General features: G+C 42.7%; 1 protein-coding gene across 1 annotated transcript in view; it reads left to right on the forward strand.

The window, feature by feature from the left end:
• The first annotated feature begins 43 nt into the window (after window positions 1-43).
• VPS35 (VPS35 retromer complex component) overlaps window positions 44-21,678 on the forward strand; it is a 47,396-nt gene continuing 25,761 nt past the window's right edge. Inside the window, exons 1-2 of the mRNA XM_040982767.1 lie at window positions 44-112; window positions 9,321-9,419. Coding sequence (XP_040838701.1) covers window positions 110-112; window positions 9,321-9,419 — 102 coding nt within the window. The 5' untranslated portion in view covers window positions 44-109. The remainder of the gene's footprint in view (window positions 113-9,320; window positions 9,420-21,678) is intronic.

Below are 21,678 nucleotides of genomic sequence, written 5' to 3' on the forward strand. Positions count from 1 at the left end.
CGGGCCCGGGGGCGGGGCCTGGCGGGCGGGGCGTGGCCGCGGCGTCAGCTGACCGCGAGCGGCTCCGCGCGGGGTCGGTGCTGCCTGCTGCGGGCTCGGGGGAGTCGCCATGGTGAGTGCGAGGGGGCGGCGGGGCCCCTGGCCGGGCTGCTGCTGCCGCGGCCGCCGGTGGCCGTGGTTACCCTGGAGCCCTGAGGGTGGGGAGAGGGCCGCTGCGGCCCGATGGGGGAGAGGGCCCCGGCGTGGCCTGCGGAATGGAGGACAGACAGGCCGCGGAAGGCCGCGGGCAGGCTGATCCGGGCCAGGGTGGGCGGCGGCTCCCGGGCTGCGGCGGTTGATCGGAGAGCCGGCGGCCCGCGGAGAAGCCGTCTCGGCCCGGAGGCCTGGGCCGTCCTGGAGAGAGGCCTGAGGCCGTGTTTCAGAGCAGGGAAAGCCGGAGCGTCCGGCCGAGTCCGGGCGTGCGGAGGAGGGCCTGAGGCTCCGAGGTGGCGCCGGACCCGCCCAGATGTGGCGTTTCCACCTTTGTGCTCAGTTTTGTTCCACGGGGCCCACACACACCCTTTCCTGTGTTGGCCTTTCTTGGGTCCACAGACCCCTTTGCTGCAGCGTTTGCGAGTTCTAGGCACCTGCTTACGTGAATTTCCTGGAAGGTTTCCTGCAGTCTCTCTCTAATCCTGACAGTTGGAAAGGAGATGGCTTCTTTCCTTTAGCGTTTGTTCCTTGAACATCCTGGCCCTCCCGTTTCCCCGATGATGAACTGTGGGAATGTTTCTTGCTGGGATGGGCGGCTTCGGTCCTCTTCAGGATGGCCGCGTCGCGCTGTGGCTGTTGGCTGGTAAAGTTGAACTTACTCAAAATGTGCATCCTTGTGTCTAGTCCCCACAAAGGCAAGTTACAATTTGCCTCTTATTAGCACTTGGCATAGTCTGCACCGGACAAATCATGGTTTTGGAAGATGGTGTCCTGTATGTCAGTTTTAATTATCTCATCACTTTGCAGAAAGGCCTCACTGTGCAGATGTTGATGTTAGCAGCATTAGATGTTTGATCAGTAGTGCTTTGGGGTGCCATACAAAGTGGTTTTGCTTGTTCCTCAAGAACTTTTGCAATTGGGAATTGATACAGGACCAGTATAAAAGTGTAAGAGCTGACCTGGTGGTTCAACAGGCGAATCCTCCACCTGCAAGCGCTCGCATCCCATTTAGGCACTGACTGCTCCACTTCTAATCCAGCTCCCTGCTTATGGCGTGGGAAGGCTTTGGAGGGTAGCCCACGTGCTTGGGACACTGTACCCACGTGGGAGACCCTGAAGCAGCTCCTTGCTTCAGGTTAGCGCAGGTCCGTTTGGAGAGTGAACAAGTGGGTGGAAGGTCTTTCTTTGTCTCTACTTCTCTTTGTAAACCTGCCTTTCCAATAAAAATCAATCTCTTATAAACAAGTGCAAATTCAGGCCGTGTATGTATCTGTACATTTGTTGGCATTTAGAGGCTTAAATGAAGATCTGTTCTCTGCCCTCCGGTTCTGTGCTGGTGAACTGGCCTGGAGCAGAAAGCCAGCCTCAGTATTATCCTCACCAATTTTACTGGAAAAAACAAACCAGGTTAGCAGTCCTGATCAATTTTTGCATCTGAAAACAAGTGCTGGCCTCTTGGACCGTGTCCAGCGTTCACGCTCAGAGTCAGTCCAGCAAACATTGCGCCTCTTGTGTCATCGGTTGTGCCAGGCAGGATTGCAGGGACAGTCCCACGTAACCGATCGCCCGGGAAGACACGCTTGCGGAACTTGTGTCTCCCAGGGAGAGGATTGCCTCATTTGCACTGTCAGCCAGGTGCTTTGGGGTCATGGAGGGAGGGTGGGTTTTCTGTAGGGAGCTTGGTAAAGACTACAGGAGGCCGTCTGGGAACCCAGGCTCTGAGACGGGCAGCAGACATTTTTCAGGTGGGGGAAGAAACAGTATTGCCAATAAAGCTGTAGATACTCCGCAGGGAGAAGTATTGGTGGGTTAGGACTGGTTTGGTGTTCAAATGATGTTTTGAAGTTCCCATTGCATGTCTTTAATTCTCCCTACTTCAGTTAGTTTGTGCCATACTGTTTGTAAAACAGCACTTGCATTAATATAATACTTGTGAAATGAGCTCGCAGTGCTCATTGAGCTTTAGCTATGTCATTTTGTTCATTTCTCCTAACAGTGATACAAGTACTCTTTACTTTAAAAAAAAGATATTTATTTATTCATTGGGAAGTCGATATACAGAGAGAAGGAGAGACAGAGAAAGAGATCTTCCGTCTGCTGATTCACTCCCAAAGTGGCCATAAATGGCTGGAGGTGAGCTGATCGGACGCCAGCAGCCAGGAGCTTCTTTCAGGTCTCCCACATGGGTGCAGGGTCCCAAGGCTTTGGGCCATCTTTGCTTTCTCAGGCCACAAGCAGGGAGCTTGATGGGAAATGTAGCAGCCGTACCCATATGGGATGCCAGCGAGGATTTAGCCATTAGGCTGCCGCACCAGACCCACAGTACTCTTTATTATCCCTGTTTTATAGATTTTTTTTTTTTTTGGAATGTGATTGATTCACCACGACTTTTCTCTTTCTGTGTTCCTTATATCTAGATTTGAAAGAGCTGCTCCTGGCCTCCAGCTAAAGTAGCTAAATTGCAAGCGTTAATTTGATCTTGATTCTCTAATATTGATAAATGTATTTGCAAATGGATCACCACTTTAGCATGAGAGAACACAGTTTGTGATCGGGCTCAGGTGTAAAGACAGCATTTTTATGTAATGATGTCCCCAGTGCATGCAGCACTTCCCAGGAAGAGGCTCGGGAGGAACCCTAGAATAGACATGTGGAAGTGGACGTTGGCCTAGCAGTTAGGATACTCATATCCCAACCCTGAGTGCCCGGATTTGATGCTGGCCTCTTTTCCTCTTCACTTTTTTCTAAGATTTATTTTGTTTATCTGAAAGGCAGAGTTCCAGAGAGAGGGGGAGGAGAGAGATTTTCTGTCCGTTGGTTCACTCTCCAAATGGTTACAACAGTTGGGGCTGTTAACCAGGAGCCAGAAGCTTCTTCATATCTCCCATGTGGGTAGGGGTCCCTGATGCTTTCCCAGACATGTTAACCGGAATCTGGATTGAAAGAGGCATCTAGGGGTTGAACTGGTGCTCATATGAACTGTTGATGCTACAGGCAGCAGCTTAACGCACTATGCCACAAGCTTCCTGAAAACGCATACCTTGGGAGGAAGTGGTGACGGCCCAGATGATTGGATGGCCGCCGCCAGTCTGGGGAACCTGACTGCGTTCCTGGCTGGCTCCTGGTTTGGCCCTCACCAGGGGAGTGAGCAGCAGATGGGAACTCAGCTCTCAAATAAATGCAAGTAGCCATTTATAGCATAGCTGTATAGCCTTAAGTAATGTAATATAAAGGTGCATTTCGCTGTTACAGCTCTATTTCTTCATTAGTAGTCTACGCAGTATGATAAATGAAATAAATCAGACAAAAAGAACAGTTAAATCGGAGAAAGTGACTCGGCCTGCGTGACAGTTACCGGTTTCCCATTTGGAGAGTGAAAAAGTTGCCGAGCTGGCTGGAAGTGATGGCTGACAGCGGGAGTGCACCAATGCCCCTCAGCTGCACGCATGTGGAGATTTTATGGCTCTTTTACCACAATAAGGAAAATATAAAAATGTTTTGATGCATCATTACTGATGGCTAAGTTGGCCTTTTGAACTTGGGGCAATCCGCTTGTCCTTCACTGCATTCAGCTGTGAGGAGCCAGGCGGGCTGAGTGGTACCTCGGTTTCACTGGCAACTGGGACGGAACCATGATGAGTAGTAAATTTCATTAAGTTAAAAATGCACATATGCTAAAACCTCCTCACCTATGAAGCCAACATTTGATGCTGCTAGATTTTCTGTATAAATTATTTCCTTTAAGTGAAGTTTAGATGGCATCTAACTTTTTGGGGAGCGGGGAGTTATTTATGCTTTGGGGAATGGTACTTGCAGGGGAACTCAATTAACCACAGTTTGTGTTAGGAAAAAAGAAAGGAAAATGCATGGCATTAGTAAGTTTTTTTTTTTTTTTAAACAAATGAAGGAGAAAGTATTCATTTTTACTATTCCAGTTCAGAAATAGGTTTCATGAAGCTTTTGTTCATTGTTCATCTCAGAACTGAAGTATTTTGATTGTCTTCTATAATGGAACATACTGGATTTTACCTTCATGTTTGTGTAATCCTCTGTTTTTGGCTTTTGTAACTCATTGCATTGAATTCTGTCTTTAGCCTTTTTTTTTTTTAAGGTGAATGGATATCACATAAAGTTAACCACTTGAAAGTGAACAATTCAAGGACATTTAGAACATTTACAGTATTATACAACTATCATAACCTCTGTTTAGTTCCAGAATCTTCTCAGTCAGGATATTCCTCAAAAGGAAGCCTGATAGTGGTTAGCGGCTATTTCCTTACTTTCCCTGCCGGTAACCATTAGTTAACTTTCTGTTTCTATGAATGATTTATTCATTAGAGATAGTTTATAAATAGAATCATACAGTGTGTGGCCTGTTTTATATCAGATGTTTTCTGCATTCATTTATGTATCATATGCCGCATTTCATGGCTATGTAATATTCTATTGGTTATATGCACCATCCTTTTTTGGTACATTTACCTGTTGATTCTTTGGTTAAATATAAACAAAATATATTCTAAAACTTTTAAATGAACTTTTTCATTTGTACATTGGAGCATTTATGAAATATCCATTATGCTTCAGGCCAAGGTTTTGAAAACGATCATTATTTAAAATTATAGTGTTATTCAATAGTAGAGGGTTTTTTGTTTGTTTAAGATTTGTTTTTATCTGAAAAGTAGGTAAATGGAGACATCTTCCATCAGCTGGTTCACTCCCCAAATGGCCACATTGGCCAGAACTGAGCTGATCAGGAGCCTGGAGTCTCTTCCAGCTCTCCCACATGGGTGCAGGGGCTTAAGGACTTGAATCATTCTCTGCTGCATTCCCAGACCACAGGCAACAAGCTGGATGGGAAATGGAGCAGGCAGGACTCAAACCTGCGGCCGTATGGGATGCCGGCACTGCAGGCAGAGGATGAGCTTGCTTAGCCACAGTGTTGGCTCCTTGTGGTAGATGTTTAAACACTATTTATGCAGCCCAAAGGAGTGTTTAAGTTCTGACAGGGAAGTCTAATTCACTTTGCAAATAGACTTTTGCTAATAACAAAAAACCAGTACATGATGCTTGTCCATTATGACTGTAGGTTTGTGTGTGTGTGATGGGCTGTGCATTTGATTAGAGTATTAGGTGGAATTTATCCCTGGTATGCAGGGATGGTCAGCGTCTGCACATCAGTGTGATGTATTACATTAGTGAAGAATAAAAATATCAATACAGAGTAAACACGTAATAAAATACAACACTCTTTCATGATAAAAGCCTTAGGCAGCTTGTATGCAGAGCACTAGGCATGTATGACAGACCCACAGCCAGAATCATATCGAATAGAGGATAGCTGGAAGTATTTTCACTGAGATCTGGAACCAAAGATGCTCACTTACCTACTGTTTAGTATGATTCTAGAAGTTTTAGCCAGAGCCATTAGATAAGAAAAGGAGATCAAAGGGAGACAAATGAGAAAGAAATAAAAGGAATAAAAATATCCCTGTTTGAAGATGCTATGATCATTTACATAGAGGAACCAAAAGACTCCGCTAAAAGATGATTGGAACTCATGAGTTTGGCAAAGTTGCAGAATATAAAAATGAGCATGCAAAGATCTTTATCATTTACTGCTATTCACTAGTACATTCAGCTATGAGTGGGCTTCAGACGATTCATGGGAAAATAGAATTGTGGCTGGCATTTGGCATAATTAGACTGCTATCTGTAACGTGAGCTGTGGGTGAGAGTTGTGATTGCTGCACTCAGTCTAGCTCCCTGCTAATGTACCTGGGATAACAACCCTAGATGGGCCAGGTCCTCGGCCCCTGCCATTGCAAAGGAGACCTGAACCGAGCGCCAAGCTCCTGACTTCAGTCTGGCCTCGCCTTGTGTGGAACAGCCGTTTAAGGGATGGACCAGAGGATGCAAGATCTCCTTTCTTTTTCTCCCTCTTTCTGTCTTTCTTTTCAACCAAAGCTCCATCAAGTTCAAGATACTTTTCTAAGTAGGGATATCTGTCATTTAATCCTATCCAGGTGGTCTTTCAACATTTTAGCATTAGAAAAAAGGGAAGTCAGAAGGAGCCAAAGCAGGACTGTGTGGTGAATGCCTAATAATTTCTCATCTAAATTATTGGGAAACTGGTAAAACCTTCCCGGACATTTTTGATAACAGCTTTGGCTAACTTTCTCAAAGTATTTATTATGAAACGTGTTACCATTATTTGACCCTGCAGAAAGTCAACCAGCACAATCATGTGACCCCACACTGCCCGTGACCATTGCTCCTGACTGTTCTGCTTCCATCGAACTGTTCCACCTCTTGGTAGCCATTACTTTGGTTGTGTTTTGTCTTCAGAATCACACTGATAAATCCGTGATTCATCTTCCTTCTGTCCAGTTGTTTGCTTCAGAATCTGATCCCATTTACTTCAAATTCCATTGAAAAACTCTGCAGCTGATCTGGGCCTAAGGTTTTGGTACCATTAAGCAGGAACCTTAAATAACCACATAAAGTCAGTTAGTTTTGTGTAAGCTAAGCTGGTCGTTTCCATGATTAATGATTGGGCCTTTTCAATTAGGTTAAGGAAAAGATTGATTTTTTTTTTCCTAACAAATTTATGTGAATGGTCTGTTACCCTGCATATAATCTTAAACATCATCTTTTTTTTTTTAAGTGAGCTAGATATTTTTAAACTGTCAATTTTATTTGGCGTTGTCCACCATAAAGCATCAGTGATTTCACCATTCTTCAACCCAACATTCACCAAATCCTGCTCTCCAAATTCATGTCTTGCTTTTCTTAGCACCTCACACTATTAGACATGTTAATGTGGGTTAATTTTGGTGCCAAAAAAAATTTTTTTTTGAAATCTGTAATTTCTTAAAAAATTTATTTACTTATCTGAAAGCCTGAGTGCCATAGGGAAAGAGGAAGGGGAGGAGTTTGATCTTCCATCCGCTGGTTCCCTGAATGCCAGGCCTAAGATTAGATCTTTGAGCCACTTGGAGTTGATATTCATGTATGGGCTTGTTGAGGATCCTGTGTCTTATTTTCACACTCAGATCCAGGTTTCCCAGCACTGTTTGTTGAGCAGACTGTCCTTTCTCCCTAGACTGATTTAGATTCATTTGTCAAAAATAACTTGGCTAATAGATGTGTGGGTTGATTTCTGGGATTTCTATTGTATTCCATTAATTTTCATGTGTGTGTGTGTTTTTTTAAGATTTATTTTATTTTTATTGGAAAGGCAGATATACAGAGAGGAGAGACAGAGAGGAAGATCTTCCGTCCGATGATTCACTCCCCAAGTGAGCGCAACGGGACGATGCTATGCCGAGCCAAAGCCAGGAGCCTCTTCCAGGTCTCCCACACGGGTGCAGGGTCCTAAAGCCTTGGGCCGTCCTCGACTGCTTTCCCGGGCCAGAAGCAGGGAGCTGGATGGGAAGCGGGGCTGCCAGGATTAGAACTGGCGCCCATATGGGATCCCGGGTGTGCAAGGCGAGGACCTTAACCACTGCGCCATCACGCCGGGCCCCATGTGTGTTTTTAAGCCAGTACCAGACTGTTTTGATTACAGCTGGTCTGCAGTACATCTTGAAAACTGGTTTGTGATATCTATACCTTTGGTTTTGTTTTTTAAGATTGCTTTAGGGGCCCAGTGCTATAGCTTAGTGGTTAAAGTCTTTGCCTTGCATGTGCTGGACTCCCATATGTTTGCTGGTTCTAATCTGGGTGGCCCCATTTCCCATCCTGCTTCCTGCTTGTGGCTTGGGAAAGCAGTCTAGGATGGCCCAGAGCTATTGGGACCCTGTACCCACGTGGGAGACCTAGGAGAGGCTCCTGGCTTCAGATTGGTTCACCTCTGGCCATTGTGGCCACTTGGGGAGTGGATAATCGGACAGAAGATCTTCCTCTCTGTAGATCTGAATTTCTAATAAAAATTAAAAAAAATAAATCTTGCGCCCGGTGTGGTGGCCTAGCAGCTAGAGTACTCATCTTGAAATGCACCAGGATTCCATATGGGTGCCAATTCTAATCCTGGCAGCCCTGCTTCCCATTTAGCTCCCTGCTTGTGGCCAGGGAAAGCAGTTGAGGACGGCCCAAAGCCTTGGGACCCTGCACCGGCGTGGGAGACCTGGAGGAAGTTCCTGGCTTTGGATTGGCTCAGCACTGGCCGTTCTGGTCACTTGGGGAGTGAATCATTGGCAGAACATCTTCCTCTCCGTTTCTCCTCTCTGTATGTCTGACTTTGCAATAAAAATAAAGAACTGCTTTAGCTATTGGGGTTCTCTTGTGCTTTCATATGAATTTCAACATTTGTTTTCTACATGTAAGAAGGAAGTTGTAGGATTTTAATTGGAATCCTGTTAAATCTGTATATTGTTTTGGTAATGTGGACAATTTTGTTGATATTGATTCTGCCACTTCAACTTTTGAAGTCTTCCTCTGTTTCTTTCCCCAGTGTTTTGTAGTTCCTTCATACAGACCCCCTCATATCTTTTGGTTAAAATTTCATTCGAAAATATTGAATTTCCTTTGTTGCTGTTGTGGATGGGACTGATATTACAAACCTTTTTCTCAGCCATGGAGTTCTTTGTGTATACACAGGGCATTGATTTTTGTGTTTTCATATCCTGCAACTTTGCAAGCTCTCCTGAGTTCCCACGGCCTGAGTCTTTTAGTCTGTGTCCCCGTGTGGACTGTCATGTCGTCTGTCCCTGTGTGGAGAATCATGTGGTCTGGGAACAGGGAAAGCTGACCTCCTTCCTTCCCCTTTGGGTTTCTTCCTCTTGCCTAATAGCAGCGTTGACATAAGCTGTACTTTAATGTCAGAATTAGCTAACTCTAGCATCTAAAAAGTCCATCCTCCCAGAGTGACATTGAGTCAGTTTCTGAGAAAGAAACGGTTGTTTGTCTGTCTGCTGTTCTGCCAACAATTCAAACTGTTAACTTTAGTAGCTAGGTGTAGCTCTGTGTTCAGGAATTTTCCAAAACAGATACAAAGTTTGAGATGTAGAGCTAAGAATGATCCTATGTGAACATCTTGGAGAAGGGGGCGTGGCTGGAACTGCAGAAATCACTGATTTGTTAAAGTGCTTATGAGATTGTAATGGGTGTTTTGTTTTGTTTTTCAGCCTACGACACAGCAGTCACCTCAGGATGAGCAGGAAAAGCTCTTGGATGAAGCCATACAGGCTGTGAAAGTCCAGTCATTTCAAATGAAGAGATGTCTGGTAAGGATGGGAATGGGGGGAGGGACGGTCCGAGCCCTCAGGTTCTACGGAAGTGACCAGCATCGCTGCTTCTGGCCAATCTAATCTTCAGTGTCCTCAGCATCTGTCCCATTTCTCTCAAATGCTGTATGGAACAATTTCAACATGATTACCATTCACGTTTGTAGCTATAACTTGGGTTGTCTTCCTACTCAAAACTAAGCTCATGAGGACCAGAGACCCCAGGCTGCCTTTTTGTAACATACATCGACCTGAATTACAGGTCTCTTTAGTCCTATACCTTAAATCTGAGGAGTACTTGATATATGCGCTCAGTAAATATTTGTTGACTGAATGAATTTAAATGCTTTTATTTTGAATTCAGCTGGTTTTCCTGAAAAAAAATTTCTTCTTATTATCATCATTTTATGATACAGGTGCATAAGCCCTGGGATTTCCCTTATCCCCTCCCCAATTTCCTCCCTGAGTTCCCTCACTGAGTTCCCCGATTTCATTACTATCATATAGTTCTTCATACACAGTCGTATGTCCATCATTGCGGGCATGGACAATGGCAGAGAGTCCAGCATCTTATTGTCAAGATATAGTAGACAGTTTCATTGGGAGTCCATCTTTGTCTGGAAGTGGAGATGCATACTGCATTGTATCCTCACATCTGGATATGATAATCTCCATTACATAGTTACTATACATCCCTTTAAATGAAAAGCCACAAAACAAAATCAACAACAGGAAGAAATATAGAAATTTATAATGTCATGAAGTTAAATAGCATGCTGCTAGATATGATAGTCTCCATTACACACTTACTAGACATCACCTTAAATGAAGAGCCACAAAACAAAATAAATGGCACGAAGAAAAAGAATTAACAACACCATGAAGTTAAATAACATGCTGCTGAATGACTAATGTGTCACTGAAGAAATGAAAATCAAGAAACTTCTTGAAGAAAATGATGCTACTCTGTGATTTATGAATCATTGAAGAATTTAATCAGAAGAAAGTGTTTTGAAGAGATGAAACTAACCAAAAAAAAAATCCATGAGATATAGTTCCCACTGATCTTTGTTGGTGAAATGTGTCTCCTATAGGCAACAAATGGGTTTTGTTTTTTAATCCAGTCTGCTAATCTATGATGTTTGATTGGTGAGGTTAATCCATTTACATTCAGGGTTAATATGTATGGGTGGTAATTTGGTCCTATCATTTTAGCAATGGGCTGTTCATTGATTTAGTCTTCTGTTATTTTACTGGGATGTTCTTTATATTTGCCTTTGGTTTTGTTTGGTGCTATTCCTCTTCTCTGTCAAGAGAACATCTTGAAGTATCATTTGTAGGGCAGATTTGAAAGAGGCATATTCTTTCAACTTTTCTTTACTGTGGAAGAATTTTATTTCACTTTCAAAGAGGAAGGAAAGTTTTGCTGGGTAAGTTATCCTGAGCTGACAGTTTTTTGCTTTTAGAATCGAATTTGTCACTCCATTCTCTTCTGGCCTGTGGAGTTTCTTGTGAGAGGTATCCTGTGAGTTTAATTGGTATTCCTTTATATGTCAGTTGACTTTTTTTTTCACATGCACATTTAAGGATCTTTTTCTTACGTTTGATTGAAGAGAGCTTGATTATCATGTGGTGAGGATCGCTTTTGGTAAACCCTGTTGGGAGTTCTGTGAGCTTCCTGCGTATTGTTTCCCAATTCTTTCTCTGGATTAGGGAGGTTTTCCCCCGTTATTCCATGCTGGAGTCTGTGCAGTGTATGTGAAGGACATGAAGGTCTGAAGAGAACTGTTACATTGCAGGCAGGGCTGCAAGGAATTTCCTGCTACATGGCGGGGTGGGGGGGGGGTGGGACGGAGGGTGGAGGGAGAGGGTGTAGAGACCCAGTGGATGTCTCTACAACCACCTGAAGGCAGTTCCACCTCCCTTTGTAGGGACACAGGCCCACCTCAGTGAGAATTCTGTAATCTGTTCAGGCATTGTTTATTGCTGTGGAGTTGGTCTCTACTATCAGTGTGAGCTTGGAAGTAGATGTTGCTGATAACATCTTGCAAAAGGGCCTTTTACAATTCATGCTGTCTCTGTCTCTGCTGCCCCCATTGACCTTATGCTAATCAAGGGATCTATGTTTATGGTTTCTTTCATTCTTTCTTTGATCTTTAGGTTCCCCCTTTTTTGTGAATCATTTCTTTCCTTAACTGATTCCAGATTAAGTTGTAGGATGAGCATTGTAGTAGGAATGTGTAACTGATCCTGTTGAGAACTTCTATTGAGAACATTAAGGTGAAACAAATAGTAGAATTATCCCACTTGATCAAGATGTAAAAAGTGTGCCAGAGCTTGTGACTGCTTCTGTATAAATAAAGGGGACAACCATCTTGCATTTCCTTTATGATCCTGAAACTGTAATGGTCCATTTCTTACTCTGTGCCTACTCCACGTACACCATTCACGAGTTCCAAACTTGGCTGGACCTGGACTCTGACAATTTCATTAAATACATTTGTAAATCCAAGTTCTCTTTCTGCACCTTCTGGGACTCCCATAACTCTTGAGTTTGGCCTTTTAATAGTGTCTTTCAATTCCTGGATACTTTTTCTTTTGTTTTTGCCTGATCCTGCTCTGCTTCCAGGTTTTTGTTTGTTTCCCCCAATGACAGGAAATATCTTCTAATTTCGAGATTTTCTCTTTTGCCTCCTTCATTCTATTTTGGAGACTCTCCACTGTCTTTATAATTTTCTCCACTGTATTCTTCATTTCCGATATATCAGCTTTCATTTGATTCATTCCTTGTGACATACTCCTTGAATTCCTTAAAAGCCAGCTTTACATGCTTCTTGTTGTTCCTAAGAAGTATTATAGCAAGTGGTTTGAATTCTGTATCCCCCATTTTTTCGATGTATTCCTCAGGGAACTCTGAGGTTGGAAACGGCTTTTTCTCCTTTGCAGGGGAGTCTTCGGTAATATTTATTGTGCCTTTGTCTCTTCTTTTGCTCTTGGTCATCATACTTATGGTTAGCAGATTCTTCTCCTTTGGTCAGGTTTTTCAGCTATGTCACCCACAGGTCTACAGTTTGATTTTACTTATTGCAGCTGGTACATGGCTCTTTGGTTGCAGTCACTTGTGCCACTCCCTCCAGCAAGTTCCAGGTCTGGGTTCTTTTTTTGTTTGTTTGTTTGTTTGTTTTTTCAGGTCTGGGTTCTTATGTTAGATTTCCACAGTGGTCTCTATAGTCCCAGCTCCTGGCTCACTGGTTTCCACCTCCACTGTTGTCTGAACAACCTTTCTCCCACTTCAGATTGGAGCAGGTCCCAGAATTAGAGGGACCCCATGAGTCCTATATAGCTAGGTTGTTGGTGGTGGTAAAATTGCCAGAACCTGTTGGCTATTACGTCTGAGGGCCACATGGACCTATTTTGACCAGTACAATGCCATAGTCGGTATTACTTTCCTGTAGGACCAGTGCAATGCACTGGCCTCAGTGAGTTCTTGTGAGCTCAGCACATGCACGATGCACTGTTGTTTCTGCAATCTCAACTGTACAATATGGCTCATGATGCACTACTACTAGGGTTCTTTTATTTTATTGTTATTACTTTTTTACAATGTTGTATAGGCTGGGATTTCCCTCCCCCAAACTCCCACCCCCTGTCAGATTTTTCCCATTTTGTTACAATAGTGTAGTCCCTCATAAGTAATTATAATTCTGTCAGTCTCTTAATTAAGTGTACCCCGACATTGTTGGTACAGACAATGTCAGACAGTCCAGCATCCCTTTGTCTACACATGTCAAACATTTTCATTGGGAATCTTTCGTCTGGATGCAGGGATACATGTTCCATCATACCCCCACGTCTCTATATGATAGACGCCAGTACTCTATCACTATACATTACCATATGTGAGAAGCCATGAAACAAAGTCAACAACTGGTATGAGTTAGAACAACCACAACAACAAATTACAGTACCATCAAAAGAAAAAAAAAAACACACCACTGAGTAACCAACATATGAGCAACAAAAAGGAAGCACGGAAATCTCTTGGGAAAAATGATGCCATCATATAATTCATGAGCCCGTCATGAATTCGACTAGAGAAAAGAGATTATTTAGAATGAACCAAATTGAAATAAAACACATCAAAACACATGGGATGCTGCCAAGAAAGCAAACAAGAATCAAAAAACAGAATGGCTTGGACTATTAGAGTTACACTTTCCATGTTGGTTTCCTTATATAAGAGAGAATATATGGTATTTGTTTTTTTGTGATTAATTCATTTCATTGAGCGTAATGGTCTCTAGTTGGGACCCCCTGGTTGTAAATAGAATAATTTCATTCTTCTTAATAGCTGAATAATATTCCATGGAGTAGATGAACCACAGTTTCTTTAACCACTCTTCCTTGGATGCACATCTGGATTGTTTCCATGTCTTTGCTATTGTAGATTGTTTTGCTGCAAATTTAGGATTACATGCAGATTTCACTTCTATTGGATATATTCCTAGGAGTGGAATGGCTGGGTCATATGGCAGGTTTTTTGCAATTTTCCAAGCACTCTCCATACTGATTTGCACAGTGGTTGCACTAGTCTACTTCAGCAGTGAAGGAGGGTGCCTTTCTCCCCACATTCATGCCAGCAAGTGTTGTTAGTTGAGTTCTGAATGTAAGCCAGTCTCACTGGAGTTAGGTGGTACCTCAACGTAGTTTTCATTTGTATCTCCCTGACAGCTAGGGGGCCTGAACATCTTTTCATAATGTCTGTTAGCCACCTGAATCTTCTTTCAAAAAAAATGTCTGCTCATTTCCTTTGCCCATTTTGCTGTCTGTGGGTTTCTGAAGCTCTTTGTAAATCATGAATATTAATTAGTCCCCTATCACTTGTGTAGTATGCAAATATTTTCTCCCAATCTGTTGGTTGCTTCTTCACTTTGTTGATTGTTTCCTTTGCTGTACGGAAGCTTTTTAGTTAGATATAGTCCCATTTGTTTATTTTTGCTTTGAGTGCCTTTTTGGTTTTGGCATCTTTTCTAAGAAGTCTTTCCCTGTTCCTATATCTTGGAGTGTGCTTTCTGTGTTTTCTTTTAATAGTTTGATGGTTTCTGGGTGTAGATTTAAGTCTTTGATACATTTAGAGCTAAGTTTCATATAATGTGACAGATGTGGGTCTTGTTTCTTAATTCTGCACACTGCTATCCAGTTGTCCCAGCAGCATTTGTTGGAGAGACCAGGTTTTTCCCTGGATTGTTTTCAGTTTTCTTGTCAAAGATTAGTTGACTATATATGTGTGGGCTCCCTTCTGGTGTTTCTATTCTGTTCAATTGATCTTCTTTGTTTCTGTACCAGTGCCAGACTGTTTTGATGACCACTGCTCTGTAGCATGTCTTGAGGTCTGGAATTGTGATTCCTCCAGCTTGATTTTTATTCTTCAGGATAGCTTTGGTTATTTGTGGTCTCTTGTGTTTCCAGATGAACTTTTGTATCTTCGTTTTTATTTCTGAGAAGAATGTTGTTGGGATTTTGATTGGGATTGTGCTGAATCTGTCTACTACTTTTGATAATATGGACATTTGATAATGTTGTGTCTGTTAATCCAGGAACATGATAAGTTTCTCCATTTCTCAAGGTTTTCTTCAATTTCCTTTTAAAATGAGTTATAGTTTTCATCATAGAGGTCTTTCACATATTTAGTTAGCCTAATTCCTAGGTATTTAAGATTCCTCTCCTCTATTTTAAAGGGGACTGTACTTACAATTTCTTCTTCAGCCATGGAAAAACTTGTGTACACTAGTGTCATTGATTTGTGTTCACTAATTTTGTATCCTGCTACTCTGCCAAAATCTCTTATGAGTTATGAGTTCCAGTAGTGTCTTGACTGAGTTTTTTGGTTCTCCTATGTAGAGAATCATGTCATCTGCAAATAGCGGTAATTTCAATTCCTCATTTCTAATTTGTATTCCTTTAATTGCTTTTTTTTTTTTTTTTTTTTTTGCCTAATAGCTCTGGAAAGGACTTTCAAAACTATATTGAAGAGTAGTGATGATAGTGGACATCCCTGACTAGTTCCAGATTTTAGTGGGAAGGCTTCCAACCTTTCTCCATTTAGTATGATGCTGGCATTGGGTTTTTTGTAAATTGCTTTGATTGTGTTGTAGAATGTTCCTTCTATGCCTAGCTTGTTTAGGGTTTTCAGCATGAAGTGGTGTTGGATTTTAGATGTCTTCTCTGCATCTATTGAGATGATCATATGGTTTTTATTTTTCAATTTGTTGATGTGATGTATCACATTTATTGTTTTGCGGTTGTGGATGTTGAACCATTCCTGCATGCCTGGGATGAATCCCAGCTGGTCTGCGTGAATGATCTGCCTGATGTGTTATTGGATCCTGTTGGCTGGTATTTTATTGAGGATCTTTGCCTCTATGTTCATCAAGGATATCAGTCTGTAGTTCTCTTTCTGTTGTTTCTCTCTCTGGCTTTGGTATTAAGGTGATATTAGCTTCATAGAAAGAGCTTGGGAGGATTGCCTCTCTATTGTTTGAAAAAGCTTGTATAGGATTGGGGTAAGTTCCTCTTGAAACGTTTGGTAGAATTAAGCTGTGAAGCCATCTGGTCCAGGACTTTTCTTGGTTGGGAGGGCTTTAATTACTGATTCAATCTCAGTGCATGTTTTTGGGCTATTTAAATTGTTAATTTTTTCTTGATTCAATTTTGGTGGATTGTATGTGTCCAAAAATCTGTCCATCTCCTCTAGGTCTTCTGATTTGTCCGCATATAGTTGCTTGTAATAGGTCCTGATGACTCTTTGTATTTCTGAGGTGTCCGTTGTTATATCTTGTTTCTCATCTGATACTATTCATGCATATTTTCTCCCTCCTTTTTTTGATTAGTTGAGCTAGTGGGGAGTCTATTTTGTTGATTTTTCTCAAAGAACCAGCTCTTTGATTGATTGATCTTATGTATAGTTCTTTTGGTCTCTATTTGGTTTATTTCCTCCCTTATTTTGATGATTTCTTTTTTCCTACTAATCTTGGAATTGCTTTGTTGTTGCTTTTGTAGTTCCTTCAGCTGTAAGGTTAGCTGATTTACTTGGTGCTTTTCTAGTTTCTTGATATAAGCACTGATTGAAATGAACTTTCCTCTAAGCACCGCCTGGATTGTGTCCCATAAGTTTTGATATGTTGTTTTGATGCCATCATTTGTTTGAAGCAATTTTTAAATTTCCCCTTTGATTTCCTTTCTAACCCATTGCTCATTTAGTAACATATTATTTAGTATCTATGGGTTTGCAAGTCTTCCTTGGTGTTTCAACTTCTTGGTCTCTAGCTTCACTCCTTGATGGTCCGAGAAGGTGCATGGTGTGATTTCAACTTTTAAAAATTTGCTGAGGCTTGTTTTGTGACCTATAACATGATCAATTCTGGAGAAGGTTCTGTGTACTGATGCAAAAAAAGTGTATTCTCTGTCTGTAGGATGAAAGGTTTGATAGATGTCAACTAAATCAATTTGCTCTAGAGTGTGGGTGAGTTCTATTGTTTCTTTGCTGAGTTTCTGGTTTTAGATCTGTCCATTGATGTTAATGGGGTATTAAGGTCTCCCACTATGATTGTATTGGAGTCTGTTTCTTCCTTTAAGCCCGTTAATATTTGTTTCATGTTACTAGATGCTTGGGTGTTTAGTGCATATACATTTATTTTGCTGATCTCTTCTTGCTAAATGCATCCTTTGATCCTTACGTGGTATCCTTCTTTATCTCTTTTGATGCTCTTTACATCAAAGTCTATATCATCTGATATATGAATGGCTACATCTGCACGTTTTTCTTTACCATTTGCTTGGAATATCTTTTTTCGTCCTTTCACTTTCAATTTTCTCTGATCTTTGTTGGTGAGATGTGTCTCCTGTTAGCAGCAGATAGCTGGGTTTTGTTTTTTGATGCAGTCCTCTAATCTATGGTGGTGCTTGATTGATGAGTTTAAGCCATTTACATTCAGAGTTATTATGGATAAGGGGCAGTTTGGTCCTGGCAATGTGTTGTTCTACGGTTGAGTCTTCTGTTAGCCTTTTAGTGCGATGTTCTCCACGTTTGCCTTTGTTTTTGGTGGTTGCTTTTTTTTTTTTTTTCTTTCATGGGAACATCCTTGAGTATCATTTGTAGGGCAGGTTTAGATGAGACAAAGTCTTGAAATTTTTCTTTATTGCGGAAGAATTTTATTTCATTTTCAAAGAGAAAGGAGAGCTTTGCAGGGTAAGTTATTCTGGGCTGAAAATTTTTCTCTTTCAGAATCTGGAATATGTCACTCCATTCTCTTCTGGCCTGTACTGTTTCCTCTGAAAGGTCAGCTGTGAGTTTGATTGGTAATCCTATATATGTTGTTTGATCTTTTTCACGTGCACGTTTAAGGATTTTTTTTCTTTTTGTTCAACTGAAGACAACTTGATTATCATGTGTTGTGAAGTTTGTTTTTGATCAACTCTGTTGGGAGGTCTGTAGCCCTCCTATATATTGTTTTCCAATTCTTTGCCCAGATTAGGAAAGTTTTCCTTTATTATTACTTTTAATCCCAACTTCTCTTTCTGCACCTTCTGGAACTCCCATAATTCTTATGTTGGACCTTTTAATCATATCTTTTAATTCTTGGTTACTTTTTTTAGCTTAACCCAGCTCTGCTTCCAGCTTTTTGTTTGTTTCTTCATAGTGACAGGAAATATTTTCTAATTCTGAAATTCTTTCTTCTGCATCATTCATTCTATTGTTGAGACATTCCACTGTATTTTTAATTTGCTCTACTGTGTTCTTAATTTCTGATATATCAGCCTTGATTTGATTTATTACTGCTATTTCTTCTTTGAACTCTTGGTTTTGCTTCTCATTGTGGATCAGCAGCTTTAGAACAAGTTTTCTGAATTCTGTGTCCCCCATTTTCTCAATATCTTCCTCAGTTAACTCTGAGAGTGGGCGAAACTTTTGTTCCTTTGCTGGAGAGTCTTCAGTAACCTTCATAGTGTCTTTGTCTTTTCTTTTGCCTTTTGTAGTTGCCAATCTGGTTGACGAAATCTTCTCTAAGGAGTACTACTTATGGGTCTACAAATTGATTTTTTTATGATCAATCAGTGCCCCAGATTTGGAAAACACAGTTGACTTGAATAATTGCTTTGTCAGCAACACTGATTTTGTAGACAGCACTGATTTTGTCGCCCCCTGTTGGCCGATAAGTTTGAGTACCTCCTGGAGTTATTTTGGTTGGAGTTGGTGGCATGCCTTGTCTGGCCTGTTTTTTTCTGCAGAGCCTGTGCAGTGCTCTAAAATGGTGATTTTGTTCCCAGCCTAGTTCTTGGGCAGCTCAGCTGTCCCCTCTTTAATGTAACAGTACCTGGTCCTGGGACATTGATGTCTGAGAGCTACTGAATTAGCGCATGAGCAGTTTACCACTCCCCCTCATTCAGTTTGTTGGTGTTCAGAGCGCTTGCCTCAGTGTCCAAGATCGCGCCCATGGGGGCACCAGCAACGATCATGGAGCTGTCATCTGTCAGCTCTAGGGACCACACAGACTCTACAGGCTACAAGGCTGGTGCTGTGGGCTCAGCTCAGTGCAATTAGCTAGTAACATGCCCACTCTGGACCTTTACTTGGGATCCACACTTACTGCCCTGCTACCCAAGATGGTGCCAGGCGGTATGCTGCTGGAGAACTGCAGCTGCTGGCTATCAGCTCCTGGGACCACACCAACCCTGCAGGGAGCAAAACTGGTGCTACCCTCCCCACTAGGATCAGTTCCATATGATTAGCCAGAAATGAGCCTCCTCTTTGCAGCTCCATCAACTCTGTGTCTGCCTCTCCACACAAGATGGCGCCATGAGTCTCCTCCCCTTTTTCCACCTGTGACTGATCCCAGTCACTCAGCTTGATTGTCAGGTCCCAGACTGCACTGGCCTCCTGAGTTCCCCACGTGGACCCAGGCTCCTACCTGGTGGTCACAAGAGCTGTGTGGAGGCCACTGCTGGATGACTGGCTGGCGCTGGAAACGGATCACCTGAGCCTGGATCGCCGGGTTCTGAGTTGCCTGCTCGCTGACCGCTGGTGGGTTTTTTGGTCCACTGCAACACTGCTGTCCCGTCACCACAGCATCCCTGTGTCCAAGGGGTCTCCAGGTACCCCCTGCTTACTACCTGAGCCCTATTTTTTCCCTGTAATCTGCTTATTGTACTTCACCCTGTCTAAAGATTCTCTATCTTATCAAAAAGGTCTGTACCCTATGCTGCCATCTTGCCCTCCTATTACTGGAGTTCTTGATCTGCTGGCCATCAGGTCTGAGGACTACCCACACCTGCCTTGGGTGGAACCTGTACGATCCCACGTTGTTGCAGTTTGCTGAGCCAGAAATGTGTTCACTCCCAGCTCAGTGCATGCACAGTACTATCCATAGCCCTTGCATCCTTCAACAAAACGGCGCCTAATTTGGCTGGGGGTTGGGGGTCGGACTTGGTTGTGACATCTACCCTGTTCCCTCACTACCTGTCTGGGATCTGCTGCTTTGCCTCTGCTCCTGGTCAAATCAAACAGACCAGCAGGATTGGCAGTTCTTTGTCTGGGTTCACTTCCTTAGCTCCCAGTGAAAATCCCTTCCCACCTGGTTGCTGGTGTAGTTCTGACTGCTGGTGCGATTCGGATTGCCGTTTGCTGAAGGCTGCTGGGGTATCAGCCTCTGCAATACCACACCATTGTTTTCGCTGCTTTCCTGTGTCTGTCAGTCTCCAGGTACCCCTCTGCTGTTGTCTGTCCTCTCCCTTTTCCCAGAATGTGCCCTCTCTGCTTCATACTGGCTAATGTTTCTCTGTCCATGCAAACGTGTCCTTACCCTATTCCGTCATCTTGATTCTCTTCCTGAAAATTTTTTGAAAAGTTTAATTTCCATGCTGAACTGATAATGTTTCATAAGCCAGTTTAAAAATTATACTTGCATTGATCCTGGCACAATAGCATAGTGGCTAACATCCTCGCCTTGCATGCACAAGGATCCCATATGGGTGCTGGTTCTGATCCTGGTAGCTCTGCTTCCCATCCAACCTCCTGCCTGTGGCCAGGGAAAGTAGTCGAGGCCAGCCCAAATGGGACTTTGCACCCACATGGGAGACCCAGAAGTGGCTCCTGGATCCTGGATTCAGATTTGTTCAGCTCTGGCCGTTGTGGCTGCTTGGGGAGTATACCAGTGAATGGAAGGTCTTCCTCTCTGTTTTTTCTCTCTGTATATCTGACTTTGCAATAAAAATAAATAAACCTTAGAAAAATATTATACTTACACAAGGGACTGGGTGTGGTATGTAGCAAGCTAATTCTCTGCCAGTGGCACCAGCATCTGTCATGGGTACCAATTCATGTCCTGGCTGCTCTACTTCCTATCCAGCTCTCTGGATGGCCTGCGAAAGCAACAGTGGATGGCTCAAGGTCCTGGACCCCTGCGACCATGTGGGAGACCAGGAAGAAGCTACTGGCTTTAACTGGCTTACCTCTAGCTGTTGTGGTCATTTGGGGAGTGGACCAGTGGATGGAAGATCTCTCCCATCTCTCCTTCTCTGTGAATCTGCCTTTCAAATAAAAGTAAATTTAAAGATTTATTTTTATTATTTTTTCATTGGAAAGGCGGATATACAGAAAGGAGAGACAGAGAGGAAGATCTTCCGTCCAATGATTCACTCCCCAAGTGAGCGCAACGGGCCGATACTATGCCGATCCGAAGCCAGGAGCCTCTTCTGGGTCTCCCACACGGGTGCAGGTTCCCAAAGCTTTGGGCCGTCCCGACTGCTTTCCCAGGCCACAGGCAGGGAGCTGGAAGGGAAGCGGGGCTGCCGGGATTAGAACCGGCGCCCATATGGGATCCCGGGCGTGCAAGGCGAGGACCTCTAACCACTTGCGCCACCGCGCCGGGCCCAATTTAAAGGAAATTATATGTATTTTTGTATCCTAAAAAATAGATTGTAAGATAATTTGTATAGATACTATACGTGGTTTCCTTGCATATAAATTGGTAAAGAAAAATAATCTTGGAATGCAGAAAATGTGTGTATATCTTGTTTCTTTTTCTTTTTATGGATAGAATTTTTGTATCTGAAGGAGTTGTGTGCATTCATAACTAGAGTGGGACATAGGGGCTTTGTGAGGACTTAAAAAATACTGGAGAGAAACTGATTTACATGAGCATTCATTCCAGATAGCACCGAAGAGCCTTGTTTAACCTTTAACCTATGACAAAGTCATTGT

Source organism: Ochotona curzoniae, unplaced genomic scaffold, assembly GCF_017591425.1.
Source record: "Ochotona curzoniae isolate NIBS_2020 unplaced genomic scaffold, NIBS_Ocur_1.0 contig_3622, whole genome shotgun sequence".
Lineage (NCBI taxonomy): Eukaryota > Metazoa > Chordata > Mammalia > Lagomorpha > Ochotonidae > Ochotona > Ochotona curzoniae.